This window comes from Erpetoichthys calabaricus, chromosome 9 (assembly GCF_900747795.2).
Source record: "Erpetoichthys calabaricus chromosome 9, fErpCal1.3, whole genome shotgun sequence".
NCBI lineage: Eukaryota > Metazoa > Chordata > Cladistia > Polypteriformes > Polypteridae > Erpetoichthys > Erpetoichthys calabaricus.
The window spans coordinates 174,585,690-174,610,445 of record NC_041402.2 but is presented as its reverse complement, the minus strand read 5'-3'; the positions used below and the strand labels follow the sequence as shown (position 1 = coordinate 174,610,445).

Sequence of the window (24,756 nt, the reverse complement as noted above, 5' to 3'; positions counted from 1 at the left end):
GCGTTGAAAAATTCAAACTGAGACATCGAGAAGGGAGAGAAAAATTCAAACTGAGACAGGGTGGGGAGAGTCTTCACAAAGCTGGTGAAAGTCCTAGTTTGAGTTCACACTCCTGTGCTTGTTAGTAGGAACAATAAAGGTTGTAGTCATCATTATCAGAGAATTAGCTTAAGGTTGACTTTGTATTATATATGAATGTATGTATTTATACTTATACCATCACACACACACACACACACACACACACACACACACACAAAGGCATGCACATATAAGCGTGCGTCTCCACACACACACACACACACACACACACACACACACACACACACACACACACACAGAGGTGGATACAAACACACACCCGCGCACATCCATGCACCATGACAGCTTCACCCACGTATGCAAATGCACACAAACACACACATTCATACCTGCATTAAAACACACACACATGCAAGCAAATACACACAAGTGCACATCTATGAAAGGTCACATGTGCACACACACACACACATCTTCAACACACACATATACATGCACATACATACACACACACACACACACACACATGCGCACACACATCCTCACAAGAACATCTACACACACAAATGCACACAATGACGTGCATACATACACACACACTGAAACACACACACGTGCACACACAAATGCATATACATAGATGCACACATACACACACACACACACACACATACACATGCAGACACACACACTCACAAGCAAACTTATTGCACACACACCCCCACCCATTGTCTCCCTTTGATGTTTCCAAAGCTCCAAACCCAAGGCCTGCAGGTCGGCCCACACCCCCCCAGCCTCGTGTCTCAGGTTCAAGCGGTTGGCCCACCATACAGTGAGGCTCTCGTCCCCCGTCTCGTGTAACACGTCGGCCTGCTGCGGTGTCTTTTCCTCAATGGCTGCTATTCTTCTCTCCCCGTCTCTGTCATCTGCTGCTTAAGCACATTTTTTTTTGCGTCTGTGACACGGGGTCTCTCCCTGGCACCTACAATCAGGACATTACTAAAGAGATGCGGACGCTGGCTGGCAGTTGCAGTTTTGTTATGTAATCCTCAGAGAGAGAGAGAGGCAGACAAGAGAACAGGCTGGACAGGCCAGGGGGCCGCCATGATGTGCGCCGGGCACCACAACACCACAAAACTCAAAAACAGGGGGGCTTCCAAACCTCCGGAAAAAGGAAAAAGGGGAGCAAAAAAAGAAAAACAGCTCAAGAACTACACAAAGCTTTTTATTTATAGGAAAGATGTATGAACAAACCTCATATGCAAAAAGGCAAACATGAATTTAAAAAGGTAGGCCACAATAAGTCAACAAATTCAAAAATAAAAGCAAAACATCAGAACGATCCAGAAGCAGAGAATCTTAAAAGTGCAACTGCAAAATTCAAGAAGACAGATGAGAACTAATGCTGCAGAGAGCCTCTGGGGGTCTGCTGAGCTTTTACATAGCACTGGGTGGGCAGCTGCTCTGTCAGGTGTAATATATAGTGCGTAAAGTACCGGAGAGGAGAAGTTAATAACAAAAAAAAGAAACTTAAAATATCCATGAAGAAAATATACAAAGGAAACATAAACATCTACATATAAATACGCTGCATATAGCGCCACCAGATGAAGTTTGGAATGCGCCATCTGCTGGAATGAATTTTGTAATGCATATAGTAATGAAATGCATAGCAGTTTTCATTCCAACAGATGATGGCACATGGCAAACATTAGCACTGCTGCCAACACTCCTGAGAGCAAAAGCCACATAACTGAGGCACAAGACAAGCTGATGTTATAACTTAAAGGAATACTCCACTCAAATACATCAAAGCTTTAATGGTGCGTACCCCATGTGGTTTGTAGTGAGGGCCATGAACAATGTTTAATCTCATTTTATCTTTAGTTTTAGACTAATTATTTCGGCTCACCTCCCTCTGATTTAGCTGAAATTAAATTTGAAGTCAATTTCCTGGCCTGTCAGTCAATGTTAAGATGTGAGACTGCACTGAACTTGATGAACTAATGAGCTCACCTCCACATCCTTAATCTTTAACACAGAGACTCTGAGCTCTGCTCGCTGGCCTTTCATGCGGTATCTACACAGTGTTGCCTAGCTATTTGAGCTCACCTCTCTGTCCTTAATCTTCAACAGTGAGACTCTGAGCTCTGCTCGCTGGCCTTTTACTCAGTATCTACACAGTGCTGTTGAGCTATCAGAGCTCACCTCTCTGTCCTTAATCTTCAACAGGGAGACTCTGAGTTCTACTTGCTGGCCTTTTATAGGCTATCTACACAGTTTTGACTAGTTATCTGAGCTCACCTATCTGGGCTTAGTCTCCAACAGGTAGGCTCTACTCACTGGCCTTTTATGTGTTGTTTACACAGTGTTGCATAGCTATCTGAGCTCACCTCTATGTCCTTAGTCTTCAACAGTGAAACTCTGAGCTCTACTTGCTGGCCTTTTATGTGGTATCTACAAGTGTTGACTAGTTATCTGGCCTTTTAATCAGTATCTACACAGTGCTGACAAATTATCAGAACTCGCCTCCATTACCTTAGTCTTCAACAGTGAGACTCTGAGCTCTACTTGCTGGCCTTTTATGTGGTATTTACAAGTGTTGACTAGTTATCTGAACTCGCTTCCATGAACTAATGAGCTCACCTCCACATCCTTAATCTTTAACACAGAGACTCTGAGCTCTGCTCGCTGGCCTTTCATGCGGTATCTACACAGTGTTGCCTAGCTATTTGAGCTCACCTCTCTGTCCTTAATCTTCAACAGTGAGACTCTGAGCTCTGCTCGCTGGCCTTTTACTCAGTATCTACACAGTGCTGTTGAGCTATCAGAGCTCGCCTCCATGACCTTAGTCTTCAACAGGGAGACTCTGAACTCTACTCGCTGGCCTTTTACTCATTATCTACACAGTGCTGATGAGCTATCAGAGTTCGCCTCCATGACCTTAGTCTTCAACAGGGAGACTCTGAGTTCTACTCGCTGGCCTTTTATGGGGTATCTACACAGTTTTGACTAATTATCTAAGCTCACTTATCTGTCCTTAGTCTCCAACAGGGAGGCTCTACTCGCTGGCCTTTTATGTGATGTTTACACAGTGTTGCATAGCAATCTGAACTCACCTCTATGTACTTAATCTTCAACAGTGAGACTCTGAGCTCTACTCGCTGGCCTTTTACTCAGTATCTACACTGTGCTGATGAGCTATCTGAACTCACTTCAATGTCCTTAATCATTAACAGAGAGACTCTGAGCTCAACACGCTGGCCTCTCTGCCATTATGACCCTCTGACAGAGCACCGAGAGTGAACATGTGACAAGTGTGCTAGCACTGATTCCTTAAAAACGACCTCACACATAAAGGGAAGACTTTAACGGTGGAAAAAGATGATGAAGTCCAAGAAACAGCAAACAAAGAACAAGAAGATGAAAACTCAACGATAAGTGGAGAACTGCCAGGAGCGAGAGCAGGGGTCAAAACGAAAAAGGTACAATGAAAACCAAAATGAAAGTCATAGCCAAAAGAGCGCTAACCATAATTTAAATTACTGAAATTGAAATGAATTCACGTGGATTGCTTTGTTGTTAATAGAAGCATCCAAAAACTTAATGAGTCGTAGTGCACTCCCATCACGTGGCGCGTCAGTCTTGAGTCCTGTGCTGGTAGCCAACTGGGCAGCAACCATGAAACACCAAACAACTGAAAACAAAAAAACGGCTTTGCACCTTAGGAACCAAGTTACCCAAACTGTTCTCTAACACTTTCGGAATTCTTTACCGCTCTGATGCTGATCCTTCTGATCATAAAATGGGTCATTATGGTAGAAACTGACGACAAAAATTCAGAATTAATTGCAGAATTACGGTATTTGAGGGTTCCTCTAGAGTGCTGCCTCTTTCTCTTGGCTCAAAAACAAATCAGCACATCGTCATCTAATAACAGGCTGAGGTTTCGCATTTGGTATGTTGCTGTTTTAACTCGAGACCCTCCTCAAGAAACTGTGACACACACACACAGACAGACAGTCACCCATCATTGAGATATTGATGTTTTCGGTAACAGGGGATCAAAAACCAGAAATCGAAAATTTTGTTGAATTTATAGTTTTCACTCCCCGTTCACTTTGAGGGGTTTTGCAAAGCAAAAATCGGCTAACAAAATGGTGATGTAGCAAAAATATGAGGAATTAATTTGACAAAAATGATGCAGGCGTGTGCACTAAACAGAACATTCACAGGACACGACAGTGCCACACCAGGGCTTGCTGTAAATTCCACTGACACCAGAATGGCCTCCATGTTGCCTCCAGCAGCAGGAGCATAATGGCCACCTGATGCCGACCTTGACCTGTGTTCTAGCGGGGGTCCGCAGTGGGCTGTCCTTTGAGCAGATCAGCAGTGCTGCTGACAGACTGACCCTCCCTGACTGTTAGTGTCCTGTCCAGCCAACCCCCCTGCTAATCTGCCCCCCTATTGTTTCTGTGCCAGTAGCAAATGCCAGGCCTACAATGGGTACGAGGCTCACAATTACACTCGGAAACACAGAGGTGATGATTGAATATTTGAGAAACACGCAGACGTAAAATCCCACAAAAGATGAGACATAAACAAGAGGCCACACTGCGCCCGTTGACTACAAACTAAGTACTTACACCTGATCATGAACTCTGAACACATATGCAGCGTGTCCACGGTGATTATCAAGAGGTGGGCTTGTGGGGGGGGCCGTGCTTTAAGAACAATAAACTTTTCTGCCAATCAGTAAAGTGCCCAGCAGGTTGCACCAATCTGAATTTTTTTGAATTTGCAGAGCATATCAGGTCATAAGATGTCGATTGAGACAAAGCTTAAGGGTCCGGCCACAGTCAGGTCAGGAGTGATCTGGTGACGGACAGACAGACAGACCTTAGCATTTTAACTCATCAGCCGAGATCTGATCTGCTGCCATCCTAAATTACTGCTTGTAAATATTTTAGAATAAATTGGTAATCTGCAGATTAATGAAAGCACAACTTAATCCAATCAGTCTGTGGTTCATTCCTCACTGCACATTAACTCCAAATAGGAGAGTACATTAGGTGTTGGAATGCTGACATCACTCCAAAGAAGAGGAGGAGGAGAAGAAGAAGGAGGAGAAGAAGAAGCTGTGGGCATTTCTGTCACCGTGACAGACACTCTGGAGATAAAGCAAGGAAAAGAAAGCAAGAGTGGCAGGCATCAAAAGTCATATGGGAGTGTTAAGATTCACAGCACACAAGAATATTCTGGAAAAAGATGCAAGACCACCAAAGAGAGCCAAAAACCAGGCCTGACTCCCCAATAGCCTGACCAGCTCAACCTCAAACTCAGGCAGCCTGACTTCTTCCTCAAGGCCACGTGGGGCTTTGCCTCTAAAAGTGTGAAAATAATGGCAGACTCCCCAAAATATATTCAAAATGCCCCACAAGGGAGTGGATTACTGGAAACCTCTGGCTTGCCTAAGACAGAGCAACAAAAAGAATCTTTGTCAATAAATCATTTTCGTATAAAAATGGAAAAAAATGACAAAATACTCAAAAATGTAAAATGTAAGGCAAAAGGATTTGCCAAAAAAAGGCAGTCCACGATAACCAGGTCCAGGCACAAACATCCCATAATCGGAATCTAAAGCCAGGAAACATTTCCAGCCAACAAAGTACATCAAAATAAGGACAATACTTAAGAGTGCTAAACTCTCCTCCACCAGGCCACATTTCAATTTGCATGAAGGCTGGGGGGCGGGCCTTGGACTGTGATGGACAGGTGACCCCCAGCTCTTGGCAGCTCCAACCACAAATCATAAGCATCATCAGAGAACAAGAAATTACAGTAAAACAACATTGACTGCAATTAGACAAATAAGAACAAACACAGAACAATATTAACTAGTTAATCTAAAATGAATAAGAAATGCATAAACAAGAAATTTAAACAGAAGCCAAGGAAGGAGCCCTGTTTTAAATATGACTGAGACAGAGATATCATCTGACAACCGTGATTTGATATAGCGCCTTTCAGTAGTGAACTCCCCAGCAGAGCTCTTCACAGCCCAACTGTTTACTTCTGTGTGTTTGGTGTGGCGACGTACTCAGGGTCACATAGTCGGGGGCCAGGAGTGCTGCTGCTACTGCTGCTAAAGTCACCCTACTTGATTACAAGAGACCCCTTAATAATATTGTGGGTTCGCTTCCCAGTTCCTCCCTGTGTAGATAGTGCTTTGAGTACTGAGAAAAGCGCTATATAAATGTATTGAATGATAATAATAATAATTATTATTATTATTATTAATAATAACAATACATATTATTCATATGGCACCTTTTCTATGCTCAACGTGCTTCACAAATATCTGAACAGGTACAAAAGGAATAACAACACCGAGAAAGATGAAATTAGTAAGACTGGACACAAAATAACATCAAATATTACGCACCAAATAAAAGATTAATCCATGAGAAACAAAGTTCTCAATTAAAGTAAGAAACAACAGGAATTATTATTATATTATTATTATTAATAATAATAATCACAATAATAGTAATCATCATCATGAGAAACAAAGTTCTAAATTAAAGTAAGAAACAACAGGAATTATTATTATTATATTATTATTATTAATAATAATAATCACAATAATAATAATCATCATCATGAGAAACAAAGTTCTAAATTAAAGTAAGAAACAACAGGAATTATAAATAATAATAATAATAATAATAATAATAATAATAATAATGATCATAATGAGAAACAATGTTCTAAATTGAGTAATAATCACAATAATAATAATCATCATGAGAAACAAAGTTCTAAATTAAAGTAAGAAACAACAGGAATTATTATTATATTATTATTATTAATAATAATAATCACAATAATAATAATCATCATCATGAGAAACAAAGTTCTAAATTAAAGTAAGAAACAACAGGAATTAATAATAATAATAATAATAATAATAATAATGATGATCATAATGAGAAACAATGTTCTAAATTGGGTAAGAAACAGCAGGAATTATTATTATTGTTATTGTATTATTATTATTATTAATAATAATAATCACAATAATAATAATAATAATAATCATGATGAGAAACAAAGTTCTAAATTGAGTAAGAAACAGTAGGAATTATTATTATTATTATTATTAATCACAAATAATAATAATAATAATTCCTGTTGTTACTTACTCAATTTAGAACTTTGTTTCTCATGATGATGATTATTATTATTGTGATTATTATTACTATTTTAATAATAATAATAATAATAATAATTTAAAAAACAAACAAAATACTAGAAGAGAACCAAGAGCAAATATCATAACTTAGGCACCCCTCGGCCTCAGCCACCACAGCACACCAAGGCATCATGTTCTGTATCTGCCTGCACAATGTTTCCTGTGAGTAGGTTAATTGTAAGAATAATAAAAAAAGAAGCAGAAAAGTAAAACATGGAATACACTGCAGAAAAAAAAAATCATCAAATCATTTTTAAAAGGTGATCAGGAGACAAATTGTCTAATATTTGGTAAACCAAAGCCAAACAACGAACATTTACCTTTGCCATGCCATTGCCCATCACGTCGGGTCCTGTCCACTGCAATTCACACATTCAGAGTGCTGTTTGGGTTACCCTACAATTCCCGGGCTAACTCACTGAGGGGGCTTGAGCTTCTAACCACTGACATACAAACTAGGCAGTGTTAAATGATAGAGATGACCCTCTGCTGACCACTCAAAGAAATGAGTTGAATTGCTGCTAAAGTGTTGGTGATCAGCTGCCACCCAAGAAAAAGTGCAAGGCTAAAGGGGAATGGAGTCACTGTGGAAAACATGACAATGAGGTCTTTATACAAATGATGTAGGTGGGCTTGGTCTGCACATGCTGGTACAGTAGAACATACAGTATTAAACAATCTTGATAAAGACACACAGTGCATAGATAGATAGATAGATAGATAGATAGATAGATAGATAGATAGATAGATAGATAGATAGATAGATAGATAGATAGATAGATAGATAGATAGATAGAAAAGGTGCTATATAATACAGTAGACAGACAGACCGACAGATAGATAGTTCATATGTCTTTCAACTTGAGAGGGTTATGGTTGAATGTATTGTTTCTTTTGCATTGTAAGGTGTGCCGCACTGCTCTTTTTTAATTTCAATCCGTTTGCTTGCTTTTTATAGCAGAAGCATTTATTCTCAGTAACTTCGAAAATTGCAATGTTAATTTATCATTTCTCTTATATTAATAACACCAGACCCCTAATGAAGGGCTTGTACAGGGTCTCATTTTGGGGTATGTGCCGATATTCAGCTTTGCGTGTTACAGTCCTATATGCTAGTCAGTAAGCCGCATGCACGTCAGCAGCAATACATTCTTGTCAAAGGCCGCTCTCGAGGTCCAGGAGGGCAGCCTGCGGTCCTCTACGACGAGCTGCTCTCTACTGCTGCTGTCCGTGGTGCTGAATCCGCCGCTTTACTTCCTTTTCCCCTACAGCGCGAAACGCGCGAGCTTGGAAGTGAATGTGACAGCACTGCAATAGAGGCGGCTGTGCGCGCGCGAGTCGCCATGGGGTACATGCTGTACATACACGACGGCGGTGCCTGCTGACTGCACCAACACTCCAGAAGTTAACGTCTCTTTTAGCTGCTCGATAACTTTCATTTTATGAGACAGACCAAACGCTCGTTCCATCCACTCCGAGGTTACGTAAACGATGTGCCTCAGTCTGATGCATTTCATCGTAAACAATCGGCATACGTAACTCTGACTTGCCAGTCCCAAACGCAACTTTGGATACTCAGCTTCTAGGGGCTCACGTTCTGCTCAGTCGTTCGAATTAACTGCTGTATATGCTTAATATATATACTGTATATACAGGTACATATATACATGCATACATATCTCATCTCCTCTTACTGTATCTCATCTTCTGTAACCCGTTTTTCCGGTGAGAGTCACGGTTATATACTGTATATTATATAAACGCACACATATGATTATTAAATATAAGAAAGAGAATTTGTTAACACATTTCATTCCTCAGTGTTCCTTTAAGAAGGCATCAATGATACAGAGTTTGACAGGACTGTGTTAATAAAGAAAACACTGAAGTTAAAAGTCATATTTTGATATCTTAGTATATTCCACATTTCACTGACATACAAACAGCAAGCCCAGCATAATTAGCTCAGTCTTCAATGAGCGGCACTATCAATTGCTGCGGCTCGAAGATATTCGTGGATGTTTCCACCAATAGTTTGCCGTTTGCTTCAAGAGGACACCTCACCGCTTCATTCTGCAGGTCAAGATATCTAAATAGCGAGCAGCGACAGAAGAAGAGGAAACCACTGGGCGTTGAGATCCTCTGCTCACCGGCTGATATTACAGTTATTCCGGTGGGCTACGCCAGAACGCTCCCTTCTGCCGAGATGATCAATTACGGCGAGAAAACTTAACAGCTCAGCAGTAACTGTTTAATGCCAGCAGATTAATTAGCGGCCATCTTCCGACAAGCGAAAATCGTAAAAAAAAAAAAAAAAAAAATCATCGCAGCGCTGCTGCCTCTCAGTTGGGAGACCTGGGGACCTGGGTTCACTTCCCAGGTGGAGTCTGCATGTTCTTCCCGTGTCTGCGTGGGTTTCCTCCCACAGTCCAAAGACATGCAGGTTAGGTGGATTGGCGATCCTAAACTGTCCCTAGTGTGTGCTTGTTGTGTAGGTGTGTGTGTGCCCTGTGGTGGGCTGGCGCCCTGCCCAGGGTTTGTTTCCTGCCTTGCGCCCTGTGTTGGCTGGGATTGGCTCCAGCAGACCCCCATGACCCTGTAGTTAGGATATAGCGGGTTGGACAATGGATGGATGGAAATTTCATCTCACATTCCCAACAAATTGTATGGTAAACTGCCCACCTCCATTAACTTGTTGATTTCTTCTGCCACTTTCTAGTCGAATGTGACTGGTACAACTGGTCACATAAACAACGAGCACAGTGACCCCTTGTGGACAAAGCAAAGTCTACGGCAGGGGTGGGCAATGTCTGTCCTGGTGAGCCGCAGTGGCTACAGGTTTTCATTCCAGCCCAATTGCTTAATTAGAAACCGATCATTGCCAATCTCAGACCTTATTTAATTTTATGGCTTGTTAGTCTGTGCAATGTAAGGCTCTTATATCGTAGATTTTTTTCCTTTCCAAGGATATCATCCAAATGATTTGAAAGCCTAAAACAGGTCATTTTCAGTCTGTCACATTTTTCTATTAAGTGTTTTATTAAATCAAATAGTTCATGATGAACACACACAGATGTAATTGGAAAAAAGCTAGATAGAGAAGTGCTTGCTGCTTTGTCTTTTACATCTTATTACTAAATAAGGAGCCATTAACATACTGAATGCAGCAGTTTAAGATTGAAATAAGCAATTAAGGTTGGAGAACCTTAACAAGCGAGACCACTAAAATGAAGCATCAAAATGTCACTTAAGCAATATGTGCTTCATCAGCAATAATTGAATTCTCGTTAAGGAACTGGGTTGGAACAAAAACCTGCACATACTGCGGCTCTCCAGGACCGACACTGCCCACCCCTGCGCTAGATGGAGAACTTCTGGCTGCTTTGTCTTTTACATCTTATTACTAAATAAGGAGCCATTAACACACTGAATGCAGCTGTTTAAGATTGAAATAAGCAATTAAGGGCGGGGAGACTTAACAAGCGAGACCACTAAAATGAAACACCAAACTATCACTTAAGCAATAAGTGTTTCATCAGCAATAATTGATTGCTCATTAAGAAACTGGGTTGGAACAAAAACCTGCAACCACTGCGGCTCTCCAGGACTGACGTTGCCTGCCCCTGGTCTACGGGAACACTTCATTTCAACCGCCAGGTTTTAAATTTTTTTTTTTTTTTTGTAAACGTCCCGCTACACAATTAGGCATAGTAATCTAGCTAGTAATGCCTCACCACCCGATGGGCAGACCCCCTTGAGTGTCACACAGCCACTGAATCCATTACTGTTACCAGGTATGGATACCATGATAGATAGATAGATAGATAGATAGATAGATAGATAGATAGATAGATAGATAGATAGATAGATAGATAGATAGATGTGAAAGGCACTATATAATGATAGAGCACTATCAGGACAGGGACTGTCAGATACTCACAATGTTTGATTAATTTACTCCCAGCCCACCAAACCCAGAGATGCCCATATCGGAGTCGGGTGAAAGTCAAACACAAGTCACTAGCGCCTTCATGTGTGATATGGTAACCAAATGGCGTTATAACCCCCCCCCCCCCCCCCCCCAAGATGCCTCTCACAGTGTTAGATGCTCTTCTTAATATCCGCTCAGTCAGTCAATGGCGCCTTTCACATGCCGCATGGTAAGTCAGCCTCTCACTGTACAAAGGTCTGATAAAACACCTTAAATAGCCAAGTATTCAAACAGTCAAAATTGTAATGTCATTCATTATTAAAAAATTTCAAACAGATAAATGTAAGAGGGGCAGCACGGTGGTGCAGTGGATAGCGCTGCTGCCTCGCAGTTGGGAGACCTGGGGACCCGGTTTCACTTCCCAGGTCCTCCCTGTGTGGAGTTTGCATGTTCTCCCCGTGTCTGCGTGGGTTTCCTCCGAGCACTCTGGTTTCCTCCCACAGTCCAAAGACATGCAGGTTAGGTGGACCGGCAATTCTAAATTGGCCCTAGTGTGTGTGGGTGTGTGTCCTGTGGTGAGTTGGCACCCTGCCCGGGATTGGTTCCTGCCTTGTGCCCTATGTTGGCTGGGATTGGCTCCAGCAGACCCCCATGACCCTGTGTTTGGATTCAGCAGGTTGGAAAATGGATGGATGGATGGATGGATGGATGGATGGATGGATGGATGGATGGATAAATGTAAGAGCAGTTATTACTGTGCCAGAATATTTGATGTGGTGTTGCCATTGAGCGGGGGTCTCCAGCTCTGGTCTTGGAGGGTTACTGTGGGTGCAGATTCTCATTCTTCTTAACTTGTGAGCAGTTTTTGCTGCTAATAAATTCACTTGCCTTCACTTGAATTGCCTCGCTACTTAAGACTCAGACCCCTCTAATATTTCTATTTTTTATTCTTAATTAACAGACAAACAATAATGAGGTGCAAAACGAGGAATCACATGAGCAGCAACCAGCATCCATCATACAATACCTGAAAATAAAGAGAGGTGAAGGTCTCAGTAATGCTCATCTGCTGCGGCCCACCAAACATTTCAACGGTGGTCTTCGAAGTTAATTCCTTAGCAGAATGTGAGCACCAGCAAGCCATGGAGGTAAAGAACAGATTTAATTAACAACAAGAGTTGTCTTGTAATGAACAAACAGGTTGGAGCTTGAAGACCCCCTTAGCTGGCCATCAGTGGGCTCACTTACCTCTGGTTTTGGTGCCATTTAGGGGAAAAAAATGAAGAGGACGGAATCTTCAAAGGACAAGTCAGTTGATGTGAAGAGAAAAGAAGTAAATCAGCAGCTTAAAGTGGCCGCTAAGTAAGAAAATGAAAGTGTGCAGCCCACCAGGACCAGAGTGCAAGACCCCTGCCACAGACTCACAGTGCTGCATATATTAATATTGAGATGCTGCAGTTCCGGTGTTTTCTCTCAAGTTTCAGACCGGCTTTATTTACTTTATTTCCTCACATTTCCTTAACAAGCACAAGCCCTCCTAACCCTAACTTTATTACTGCTTGCCTCATAGATTTCTCGGTTCCTGACACTTTTTTGAGGGTTAAATGATTGAACGTCATTTTATTGTTAAATTACGACCCATTTTTGAATAGTGGGTCTGTCAAAGGTGCCCTTCAGGTTAATAATTATGACCAAGTTCTTCCTTTACACCATTAATGACTGACACTTTCCCATTAAGGATTGTGACAAAGTGCTTCACAAACTCCATTAACGCTGCCTACAGCTAAATCAAGTGAATGACGGCGCCCTGCATATTAAACACATTCATATAATCAAAATTACAATAACGTCGTTTTCAAACACACTTAAAATAGAAAGGTGCCAGTCTACCACCGGGCACCTCATGCCAAGGTCAGTTCACAGGCACCCTCTGCCCTCAGACCCCCACCTGTGGCATGCGGGTTTAAAATTTGAAGATCCAACATGGAGAAGGGTAGAACATGCAAAAGCCACCCAGGGTCATTATGCAGGGCATGGTTCTAACAGTAGAACAGAACCAGCAGCCACCATGGCAGAGCTCTGTGCAAACTGAATGAATCACTGGCACAATTCACACCAATTAACATGACAGAAAATCGAACATCAAAGGACGCAAAGGGTCACGATGACTCCATTTTCTTTATGGCAGTCACACAGTTGGCACACATGCTTGCCTTCAGTCCAGCACGAGGCGCCACGTTTATCTTACCCATGATTCACTCAATCAATAAAATGGACTGACCTTAATAATGCTAAGGACTCCAAAAAAAAAAAGATTGTGGGCATAAGGGTACCCGGAGGCACAAGACTGCTAGTGATACTTGGCAGTGCCCGTCTCGCACTCACCCCAACACCAACATGTAGCAGAACTGAAGTCCTGACTTATGGAAGGAAAATCAGAGACTTCACAACCAAAGCAAAGTCAGAAGCAGCCAGAGACCCTTCAGTCAGTGACATCCACACCAAACAGAAGTAAAGCCCATGTGACAAGAGAGTGACGTTACCCACCCGGGCCTCAGGTTGGGGACATTCACACCAAACAGAAGTAAAGCCCATGTGACAAGAGAGTGACGTTACCCACCCGGGCCTCAGGTTGGGGACATTCACACTAAATAGAAGTAAATCACATGTGACAATAGAGTGACGTGACCCACCCGGGCCTCAGGTCAGTGACATTCACACCAGCAGAATTAAATCACATTTGACAATAGAGTGACGTGACCCACTCAGACCTCGGGTTGGGGACATCCACACCAAAAAGATGTACAGCACATGTGACAATAGAGTGACGTGACCCCCCCTTGACCTTGGGTCGGTGACATCTACACCAAACAGTAATAAAACACGTGACAATAGAGTGACGTGACCCACCCGTCCACAGCAGGAGGAAGACAAGTGTACTCACCTAAACTTCTCCGCACCACTGTCTGACCTGAAAAACAAAAATAAAAGACCCATCAGAGTGAAAACCAGTGACTCTCAGAACTGGGAGAACTGGGCTGAGTGTCCAGATGTGGTGGCAGCAGCATCTCATGTTCATATGAACTCTCTCATAGCAAAGGGGTCTGCTTGGGGGGTTTAAGTGCTGAGACTTGTACGGTCTAACCCAAGCAAGGCGCTATATCACAAAATGCAAGGGAGAATTTCACGGCACTCCATACACTGTTTGTCAGGCCAAAGCCTCCGGGTGGTCACTGGGAGGAGGGCAGGCTGGGTGGGCCTCTTCAGTGAAGGACCTGTGACAATAAACTTGAACTTGACTCAAGTGTAACACCACAGATGTAAGGAGATTATTGGTATTCCACCTTTGAACATTTTATGGGGGTGGCTTCAGTTTATGTGGTCAGGAGGCGGTAATGGTCCACAAGTCCGCTGCCAAGTTAGAGTCACTTTTCAACCCACACTGGGCGAGGAAATCCACTCTGAATGGACCCCAACTAGGAATAAAATGGGGGGGGGGCGGAATCAGATGTACCTGCTGGGCCAGCACACTGACCGGCTGGTATTCTGTTTTTAGAGCGGCTTCAGCCAGGTTCAACAAGCAGCCATGCTGCCCAGTCACTGGCGCTACTGTGATACCCGCCTAAAAGAGAGAAGGGGGAGCGAGCAGCTCAGATCGTGTGCCAGTGCCACCAGATGGGAACATAGCAGTGTGACAGACAGACAAACAGGCAGACAGAGAGAGGTGTGACAGACAGATGGACGGACAGACAGAGAGAGAGCTCAGTGTGACAGATTGACAGACACACAGACAGAGTGACAGCAGTGTGACAGACAGACGGACAGAAAGAGGGAGAGAGAGAGAGCAGTGTGACAGACAGACAAGTAGACAGATGGACGGACAGACAGAGAGAGGGAGAGAGAGAGAGCAGTGTGACAGACAGACAAGTAGACAGATGAATGGACAGACAGAGCAGTGTGACAGACAGACAGACAGACAGACGGAGAGAGAGAGAGAGCAGTGTGACAGACAGATGGACAGACAGAGAGAGGGAGAGAGAGAGAGAGAGCAGTGTGACAGACAGACAAGTAGACAGATGAATGGACAGACAGAGCAGTGTGACAGACAGACAGACAGAGAGAGGGAGAGAGAGAGAGAGAGAGCAGTGTGACAGACAGACAAGTAGACAGACAGAGCAGTGTGACAGACAGACAGAGATAGCAGTGTGACAGACAGACAGAGATAGCAGTGTGACAGACAGACAGACAGACAGAGAGAGGGAGAGAGAGCAATGTGACAGACAGACAAGTAGACAGATGGACGGACAGAGAGAGCAGTGTGACAGACAGACAGACGGACAGACAGAGAGAGCAGTGTGACAAACAGATGGACCGCATGATCAGTAAGAGACCGGACAGACAGCAGGGCAATTCTGAAAAACTGTCATCTCCTTGTCCCACAAGTGGCAGTATGGATGACAAACCAACAGCACACAAATACACCTGAAGGGAAGAAGCCTGAGAGCAGTCCTAAGAATGGCACAAGGCAACTCGAAAACAGTGATGCACCAGAAGAGGACCAGGATGGGGAAGCCAACGCCACACACACATCCCCTGCTATGATCTGTGAGGTGACAGGCTCCAGGAATGGAGAGGGGGCGCTCCAAAAAAAAAAAATGATTGCAGTCCCTAGTCTAATGGCGGTGGTGTAAATGAAGCACCTGGCATCATACAGAAAGTGTAAGGGAAGAACTGCTGGACCAGCCCATAAGACCGAAACAAGGGACCACCAACAGGGTGTGGTAATCGTCCATCCAGTACTGGGGGGAAAGGATATGGAAGTCTCCACAGAGTAACCTGAAGTTAATGTGGTGCAATAACCAGAGGACCCCAGCTATACCCACCACCAGTGAGGCACCCCACTTGTTATTGTAAAGGGGCTCTTAACACAGGTGGCGCTGTGGGTGACTAGCGCAACATCTGATGATTCATTAAAACTGCCACTAAACTCTCAGGAATAAGATGTCCCGGTCCTCCCAGTAGCTAACAAATTTCCGGCTAATCAGCTGCTCCGGCTCCTGTGTGGATGCTGGCTAATTAAAACTCAAAGATGCTCTCAGCGCTCTGTCCCCGGGGAGCAGGGCAGATGACAACAGCGTCCCCGGGTTCATAATGAATATTATGTTGGCAGAGTCCGCCCATGGGGACTCAAAACTAAATGGCACGCTGCAAAAATAAACAGGATGTGCAAGCAGGGAGGACAGAAGGACTACACGGGTGCAAGTAACCAAGACTGCCTCATGTGGGAGTCCCGGCAAGCCAAAGTATGACCTTCAAAATGTGGGGGCACTGTTAAAAGTTCACAGCAACTCATCAGTCCAGACATGGCACTGATTGCTGTCCCGAGGTGGGATATTAGGGACACTGAAACACACCTCAGATGAGGGTTACTGTCATTGTAGTAATAGTGAAGGGGATGAGCAAATGTTTACGGTGACAGCTACACCTGACCCAACGGGTCCCACTGATGCCCCTCATCAGACATGACCTGTGCTCAGCCCCTCTACACATCAAAGTGCTAAAACCAAAAGGGCACTCGGAGTTCACTTGGGGAACAGCGCAGAGCTGGTGATCCCGTTTGCAGCGCTCTCAGCCTGACTGTGTATAGGCAATATAAGAGGGGCTAAAACGGTCACAATTTAATGAATATAGTGCCCTGAACAGGATACGCCATCACCAGCAGGATCTGAACACAATTACAAATGTCTGTCATCTTGTTTTATACACCTATTATATAATTATATAATTTTGTTTATTAATAACCTGCTTTGTAAGATGAGGCCGACTACTTGTGTACTGGACCCCATCCCCAGCACACTCCTTAAATCCTGCCTTCATGCCATAATCCCGACTGTTACAACAATAATAAACTCATCCCTTGACGCTGGCTCTGTGCCACTCACTTTTAAAATCGCTTCTGTAACCCCAATGTTAAAAAAGTCTGGCCTTGATGCTGACAATCTTAACAATTTCTGGCCTATTTCCCACTTACCTTTCCTGTCAAAAGTTCTTGAGCGTGTTGTAGCTTCCCAACTCACCAATTACCTAACCTCTAATAATTTGATGGAACCCTTTCAGTCTGGTTTTAGGACGCGGCCCAGCTGTGAAACTGCTCTGCTACGGGTAACCAATGATTTGCTTATGGCAGCAGACTCTGGACAAACCAGCATATTAATTCTGTTAGACTTCAGTGCAGCATTTGACACTGTCAGACATGACATCCTACTGTCCAAAATGGAGAACATGCTGGGTATCTCTGGCACTGCCCTCCAGTGGTTCAAGTCCTATCTGACTGATAGGCAAGAGTTTGTTAGTCTTAGCAACAGCAGATCCAGCTGAGCACCAGTCACACAAGGAGTCCCTCAGGGCTCTGTCCTTGGTCCTCGGCTTTTCTGTATTTACATGCTTCCCCTTGGCCATATTATCCGTAACTATGGACTGGTTATCATTTTTATGCAGATGATACTCAACTCTACTTCAATATTAAAAGTGGAACTTCATCAGAGCTTTCTCAGCTCACAACCTGCCTTAGTGAAATTAAAACCTGGATGGAGCAGAACTCTTTAAAATTAAATTGCAATAAAACTGAACTCCTGCAAATTGGGACTAAAATGCAATTTAATAAAAATGAGCTCCTTCCCAGTCCATCTTGGCGGTGATCTCATCAGACCTGCCTCTACTGTAAAGAATCTTGGTGTCATTTTTGATTCCTCCCTTTCTTATTCCGCCCGCATAAATCACATTAAGAAACTTTCTTACTTTCACCTCAGTAACATATCTCGTGTTCGCTCCTTCCTCTCCTTTTCTAACGCTGAGAAACTTGTCCATGCTTTTATCACATCCCGTATCGATTATTGTAATTCCCTAGTGGCAAGTGCCCCTTCCAATCTTATATCACAGCTCAAGTTTATTCAAAACTCAGCCGCAACAGTCCTTACTCGAACCAGCAACAGCGAGCACATCACACCTATTCTGCTCCGTCTTCACTGGCTCCCTGTGTCTTACAGAATTGAATATAAAATTCTACTAATAACTTACAAATCCTTAAATAACCTTGCGCCAAACTACATCAGTGACCTTCTCCATCACTATGTGCCTGCCCGCCCACTAAGGTCCTCTGATTCTGGCAATCTTGTTGTGCCCCCCACTAATCTACACTCCATGGGTGACAGCAGGGCCTTCAGCTGTGTAGCGCCCAGACTCTGGAATGACCGACCGAAATTAATCAGGTCAGCTGACTCCATGAATTCTTTTACAACTCAAAACTCATCTGTTCAGGAAGGCTTTTAGCTCTACTTGACTTTATTACCCTTCTCTCAGTTTACTTCTCTGTCAAGATGCTCATGTAACCTGTATGTGTGTGCGAGACCATCAGTTATGTTGTCTGTTTTCCCAGAATTCACTGTCATAATCTTCTTTATTTATTTATCTGGATTGTACAATGCTTTATACTGTATACCCTGCCGTTCTTTCTTATATTCTGTAAGTGCCTTCAGCATGGGAAAGGCACTATATAAATAAATTATTATTATTATTATTATTATTATTATTATTAATTATTACTGTTAAGGGGAGCATGGTGGTGCAGTAGTTAGTATGGCTGGCTCATGTATTGAGTGTCCCAGGTTCAAATTCTGCACCGTGTCATGTTCTCCCTGGGTCAGTGTGGTGACAGCAGTCATTTAGTGTGTCACCATGGTGTGTGTGTAATGATACCATCTGTCTATGAAATGATATTCCTTATTGATTTATGTATTTGCTTGCTATCCCGGCTTACTATTAGGTCTTTTTTTTTGACTTTCCTCCTTACACATCTGTGAGTACACATTTCTTGGGCTTTCCCAGGAAAAGGAAAAAAGAAAAAATAAGTCTAAAACAAGAGTCCTCGCTTTTCCAGAACTTTCTAGAAATGCACAGGCGACGCTCCTAGTCTGGCACAGATTAGTTTATATTATCCTAAAATTCCAACAAGTTTTAGCCCACCTTGGTATTTCTCAGACCCCATCAGCACCTGAGACTTTAGCCCTGCACATTGTCCTGAACGCTCTCACACAAGATGACATCCTGTGCGATAAAAGCACCCGAGCTCACTTGGGGTGAGGTGACTGGCGACACTTCGGTCAGGGCAGCATTTATGTGTAATAGTATTTTTTAATACTGTGAAATGACAATTTAAAAAAAAAAAATTTCAATTAATAATGAACCTTAACAATTGAGTACACATTCAATTCTTTATTTATATATAGTTTGAACAAGACGGAGAAATATTTTATTTTAAAACCTCTGTAGCATTAACGCCAAGTGTCTTTCAGGCTCAGAGTTTTATGTAAAAACAGTTAACCCCGAGTCTCTCCTGGATTAAGCTGTGCTGATGAGATATGGAGCCTTAGGACCTAATAACACCCAGGACAGTATTCTGCTGCCATCTTGTGGATGAAATAAGAATAACATCACTGGACAAAAAAAAAAAAAAATAATCTTGAAGTTTTCTAATGCATTCGCCACTCTATGGTAGCTCATCAATATTCATGAGTGGGGAGGAGCTTTCCACCAAAAACACAACAGTGTGTGAATGAAAAGCTGTACAGCCAGTTTTAGAATAAACTGAACCATTAGTTGAATCAAGTGACAGCGATGACAACGTGCATTGGTCACCACTGACACGGATAATGAAGCTGACGCTCATGGCATCAAATGACCGGACCACGATGACGTGACTGGTGACCTCACGTGCGGTACCAGCAAGCCAAAGTCTAACCTTCAAAATGTGGGGGCACAGTTAAAAGTTCATAGTAACATGTCAGTCCAGACATGGTGCTGATTGCTGTCCCAAGGTGGGATATTAGGGACACTGAAACACATCTCAGAATGTTTTAGAATAAACTGAACCGTTAGTTGAATCAAGTGACAGTGATGATGAGGTGCATTGGTCACCAGACACTGACACGGACAGTGAAGCGGATACAGATGACATCACATGACCGGACCACGATGACGTGCCTGGTGATTTCACGTGGGGTACCAGCAAGCCAAAGTATGACTTCCATCATGTAATGCTGCACCAGGGTGTAACATCTATGTGGTAAAAAAAAGGCAAAATGATTACAAATCAAATAGAAGGAAAAGAAAGATGTCAGGACCCTAAGCACTGTTCACAGAGCAGGAAGTGTCAATGGTCACATGAGGGGACATGCGGACGTCACTAAGCCATACACTGTGGGAGCACACGTGTCACTTGAATTAACCATAAACGGTGCCCATTCATGTCATCCAGCTCTAAGGGGGAGTGAAACTGAGAAAGCATCCTGATTAGCAGCAGTGCCATCAATTAAATGGTGCTCTCCTGGCAACGTCTGAAGGTGGGAAAAAAGTCCTTTAAGACAAGCGTAGGATAAATCTGCAGTATAATGTATGCCAGGATTGGCTTGGACTGTTGTTGTGGTGCTGCCCATTTTATCGCCATTGTGTTTTTGAGCTAACGTGGTAAGCAAAATGAACTTACACAGGTGATTCCTACTATTGATCCTGGTCCTTCCGAGGAGTTCAAGTGCTTCCCTGCCAGGCACACTCCCACACCCTCAGGGGGCTGCAGACTGGTGGACTTGGTGAACTGGCACCCCATTGAGAGCTGCTTCTGACTTGGTGGACTGGCACCCCTTCGACAGCTGGTTCTGGCTTAGTGGACTGACACCCCATTGAGAGCTGCTTCTGGCTTAGTGGACTGGCATCCCATTGAGAGCTGCTTCTGGCTTAGTGAACTGGCACCCCATTTAGAGCTGTTTGTGGCTTGGTGGACTGGCACCCCATCGAGAGCTGGTTCTGGCTTAGTGGACTGACACCCCATTGAGAGCTGCTTCTGGCTTAGTGGACTGGCACCCCATTGAGAGCTGCTTTTGGCTTAGTGAACTGGCACCCCATTTAGAGCTGTTTGTGGCTTGGTGGACTGGCACCCCATCGAGAGCTGGTTCTGGCTTAGTGGACTCGCACCCCATCGAGAGCTGGTTCTGGCTTAGTGGACTGGCACCCCATTTAGAGCTGTTTGTGGCTTGGTGGACTGGCACCCCATTGAGAGCTGGTTCTGGCTTAGTGGACTCGCACCCCATTTAGAGCTGTTTGTGGCTTGGTGGACTGGCACCCCATTGAGAGCTGGTTCTGACTTGGTGGACTGGCACCCCTTCGACAGCTGGTTCTTGTTTAGTGGACTGGCACCCCATTGAGAGCTGCTTCTGGCTTAGTGAACTGGCACCCCATCAAGAGCTTGTTCTGGCTTAGTGAACTAGCACCACATTGTGAGCTGCTTCTGGTTTGGTGTTTGGCACCCCATCAAGACCTGGTTCTGGCTTAGTGGACTGGCACCCCATTTAGAGCTGTTTGTGGCTTGGTGGACTGGCACCCCATCGAGAGCTGGTTCTGGCTTAGTGGACTGGCACCCCATTGAGAGCTGCTTCTGGCTTGGTGGACTGGCACTCCATAAAGAGCTGGTTCTGAACGCAGTGCCAGTCCTAATGCTGCCAGGACAAGCTCCAGGCCCTGCTGATGCTGTTGGGATACTCCATTACCATGAAAGTGGATCTGGTGGACCTTCTCCATTTGCAGCTTGACTCAACATCATTTCCAAGCCTGCACATCAAACGGTGTGCCTCCATGTTATTGAAGGAAGAGCAGCATCTCAAATTAGTTTCTACAATAAATGGGGGACTTCCTTTTAGCAATAAAACTTTGAAGGCAATGGCTGTTTTTGATCCTTTTGCAGCTGACTGAGTTTTGTTGGCCCATTCAGCTGTGACGCTTTTGTGTAGTTCCCAGTTTCTGCCATTTGTCATACACTGGACCCTGTAGACCACTCAGTTGATTTAAAGATCTTAACATTCCTGGCACTGAGTTGGCAGCACAATACGCATTTGCCAGGACCCCCATTCAGCTCGCCACATGCTTTGCAACCGTGAAATGCTCATTGGGGGGGTCCCTTGACCTATAGAACATCAACAGATCTTTCAGATATCTAAACATCTCTCTCTCTCTCTCTCTCTCTCTCCATAGACCCCTGCAACACCTTTATTTTAAGCGGTGTCTGTCGTTCTGCAACATGTTTAAATTGAATATAATGGTAGACATTACTCTGAAAATAAAGCATCTAAAGAAATCCACGCAAATCGCATGTAATTTGTGTCAATCCAACAGTGGGAATGAGCAAACTAAAATCGATTAATTTCCCTGAAAATATCAGTTATCGTTGAGGTGCCTCAAATACAACAATTTGGAAAAATGAAGAACTCTTAAGTCCAATTTTCAAACATGTACTTCTTCAAGGAGCCACTAGATGGCAGCAGAGCATGCGGGATACTGGCCTCTTCTTTCAGGTGCGCTCACATCAAACGCAACGGACGTATCGACGTTTTCATTTATACAGCATTTTCGAATTTTCTTAAAATACAGAAACATTCGACGTGACGCCCGCTACTAATTCGTTTACTCATTTAAATTTACCTCGCGAGAGGTTATTTCGCTTTCCTCTTTTACATACGTTTCATAGCCAGATATCTGAAAAGCCTCGTTATCAATGCCAGCTATACAAAGGACACCGGGAGAGGTATCCAGTGGGAAAGTTATATTTCGGACAAAATTAAATAAATGAAGTAATACGAAATTAAATAAAATTATCGACAATGTGACAATACATGAGATTAAATAATTTATTTAGTCAGGAAGAAGTTTTTTGTTGCTTGTACTTATTTAATCAGGACTTTATTTCAGTGGCACCTCACGCGACACGCAAACCTTCAAAATTAAACTGTCGTTTGCACCCGTCAGGCTTTAGTCTCTTGTTTATAATGTGTGCCAGTTTTCCAGAAGTACGCATACAATACTTTGAAAAACAGCACGCGTTTCGCACGATTTGAATATAGGACTGGATAACTGTCATGCGAATCAGGTGACACGAGTAACGTGAGATTTCTTTTTATCATGGATGTTTCTCACTTCGATTGTCGTTGTACTGCTCCCCTCACTATTGGCTTGTATTATATCATCAACAATTTAGTCTCCATTCTGCACAAACACATAGGATTAAAAATGTTTCTCTGCGGTAAGTAACATATCTTTTTATACAGTTTTGGGTGGAGTATTCCTTTAATAGGAATGAAACTGAAGCATTGTGGTTGTTGGTGTTAATAAAGGAATTAAACACGTGTAACCTGCTCTTATTAGGGTCCAAATCAGAAGTGAAAATCCTGTGAACAGAAGAGATTTTCTTAAACTAAAAACTGTTCGCCGCATTAACGCGAAGAGCCGCGTGACCACGCCCACATTACGCCACACGCAAGCATGTAGGACACGCCCCTTTACCAGAATGCGTTGTCACAGCAAGCAAACAGTCAAATGACGACTCGCCGGCACGCGACCAAATAAAAGAACAAAATCCTAAAATATTCCGATATATCGGGTCCCTCTTGTCCCGTGTACAGAGGGCAGTGAAATTCTTTCGTGTATGTGCTAATGCCCGGGTATGCCCCCTCATCCAAAGAACAGGAAGCATAACCATGGACACCGTTACATGTACAGACACAGTGTCTGGATATCCAACAACTGAGCAGTAGGTTAGTATGGCGGCAATCACAGCCATGTCCCCCAGTCTGCATGCATCACCTGCTCAGACCCCCCACAGGACTATTCGTTTTCCTCTTGCTTTAATAAAATATGAGGGAATATGGCAGGACAATCCAAAAGGAGGCCTATTATGACAGCATGTGGGTATGATGGGCCTGTGTCCCCCCAAGGGTTTGCTCCAGCCATCGAACAATCAAGCCAGTGCTGGGAAATCACTTGGCATCATTGGCACGGTCTTTAGGTGGGTTGAGTCTTATCTCTTGGACAGACTCTACTGTGTGTCAAAAACAAGGGTGCTGCCACGATCAATGCCAGGCCCTCTCCTCTTCTCTCCATTCACTTGGTCACTATCCCTTATGATCCAGTGCCACGGTTTGTCATACCAGTGCTATGCCAATGATACACAGCTGTACCTGTTGTTCCCTCCAGAGGACATAATGGAGTACCATCTCCAGCTCAGCCTGGCAAAGCTGGACCCCTCCTGCTATTCCCTCTTGTCCATCTATTCAGCAAGCCATCTCAACATATGCCAAGTCTGAACGCAACCTTGTGGTGGTGATCGACGATCAACTGTCCATCACTGACCACACTGTAACTATCTATCAGTCTAAGAGAATCTCTGTGTATAACAAGAGGCCATACTGTCTGTGCAGAGGTGCAGGCTTTGGTCTCGGACTACAGCAGCAGGAGTACCAGCAGGTGTCACCAAGTCAATGCAAATGATTGAAAATGCAGAGGAACATCTGGCATTCAACCAGTCGAGGTGGGCACATGTCACTCCTCTTTCAGATCAACACATTGGCAACCTGTAGAGGCACATGTTAAGTTTAAATCCTTGATGCTTGCCTATAGAGTAGTCAACAGGTCAGCACCTACTGTA

General features: G+C 43.6%; 1 protein-coding gene across 7 annotated transcripts in view; it reads right to left on the bottom strand.

The window, feature by feature from the left end:
• Window positions 1–24,756, bottom strand: part of gramd1ba (GRAM domain containing 1Ba) — a 369,918-nt gene that overhangs the window by 124,863 nt on the left and 220,299 nt on the right. For all 7 annotated transcript variants that reach the window (XM_051931902.1, XM_051931899.1, XM_028810431.2 and 4 more), the window contains one exon: window positions 14,176–14,202. Coding sequence is in view for 1 of the 7 variants with exons in the window: in XM_051931904.1 (XP_051787864.1) it covers window positions 14,176–14,202 (27 nt within the window). In the remaining 6 variants the exon portion in view is untranslated. The remainder of the gene's footprint in view (window positions 1–14,175; window positions 14,203–24,756) is intronic.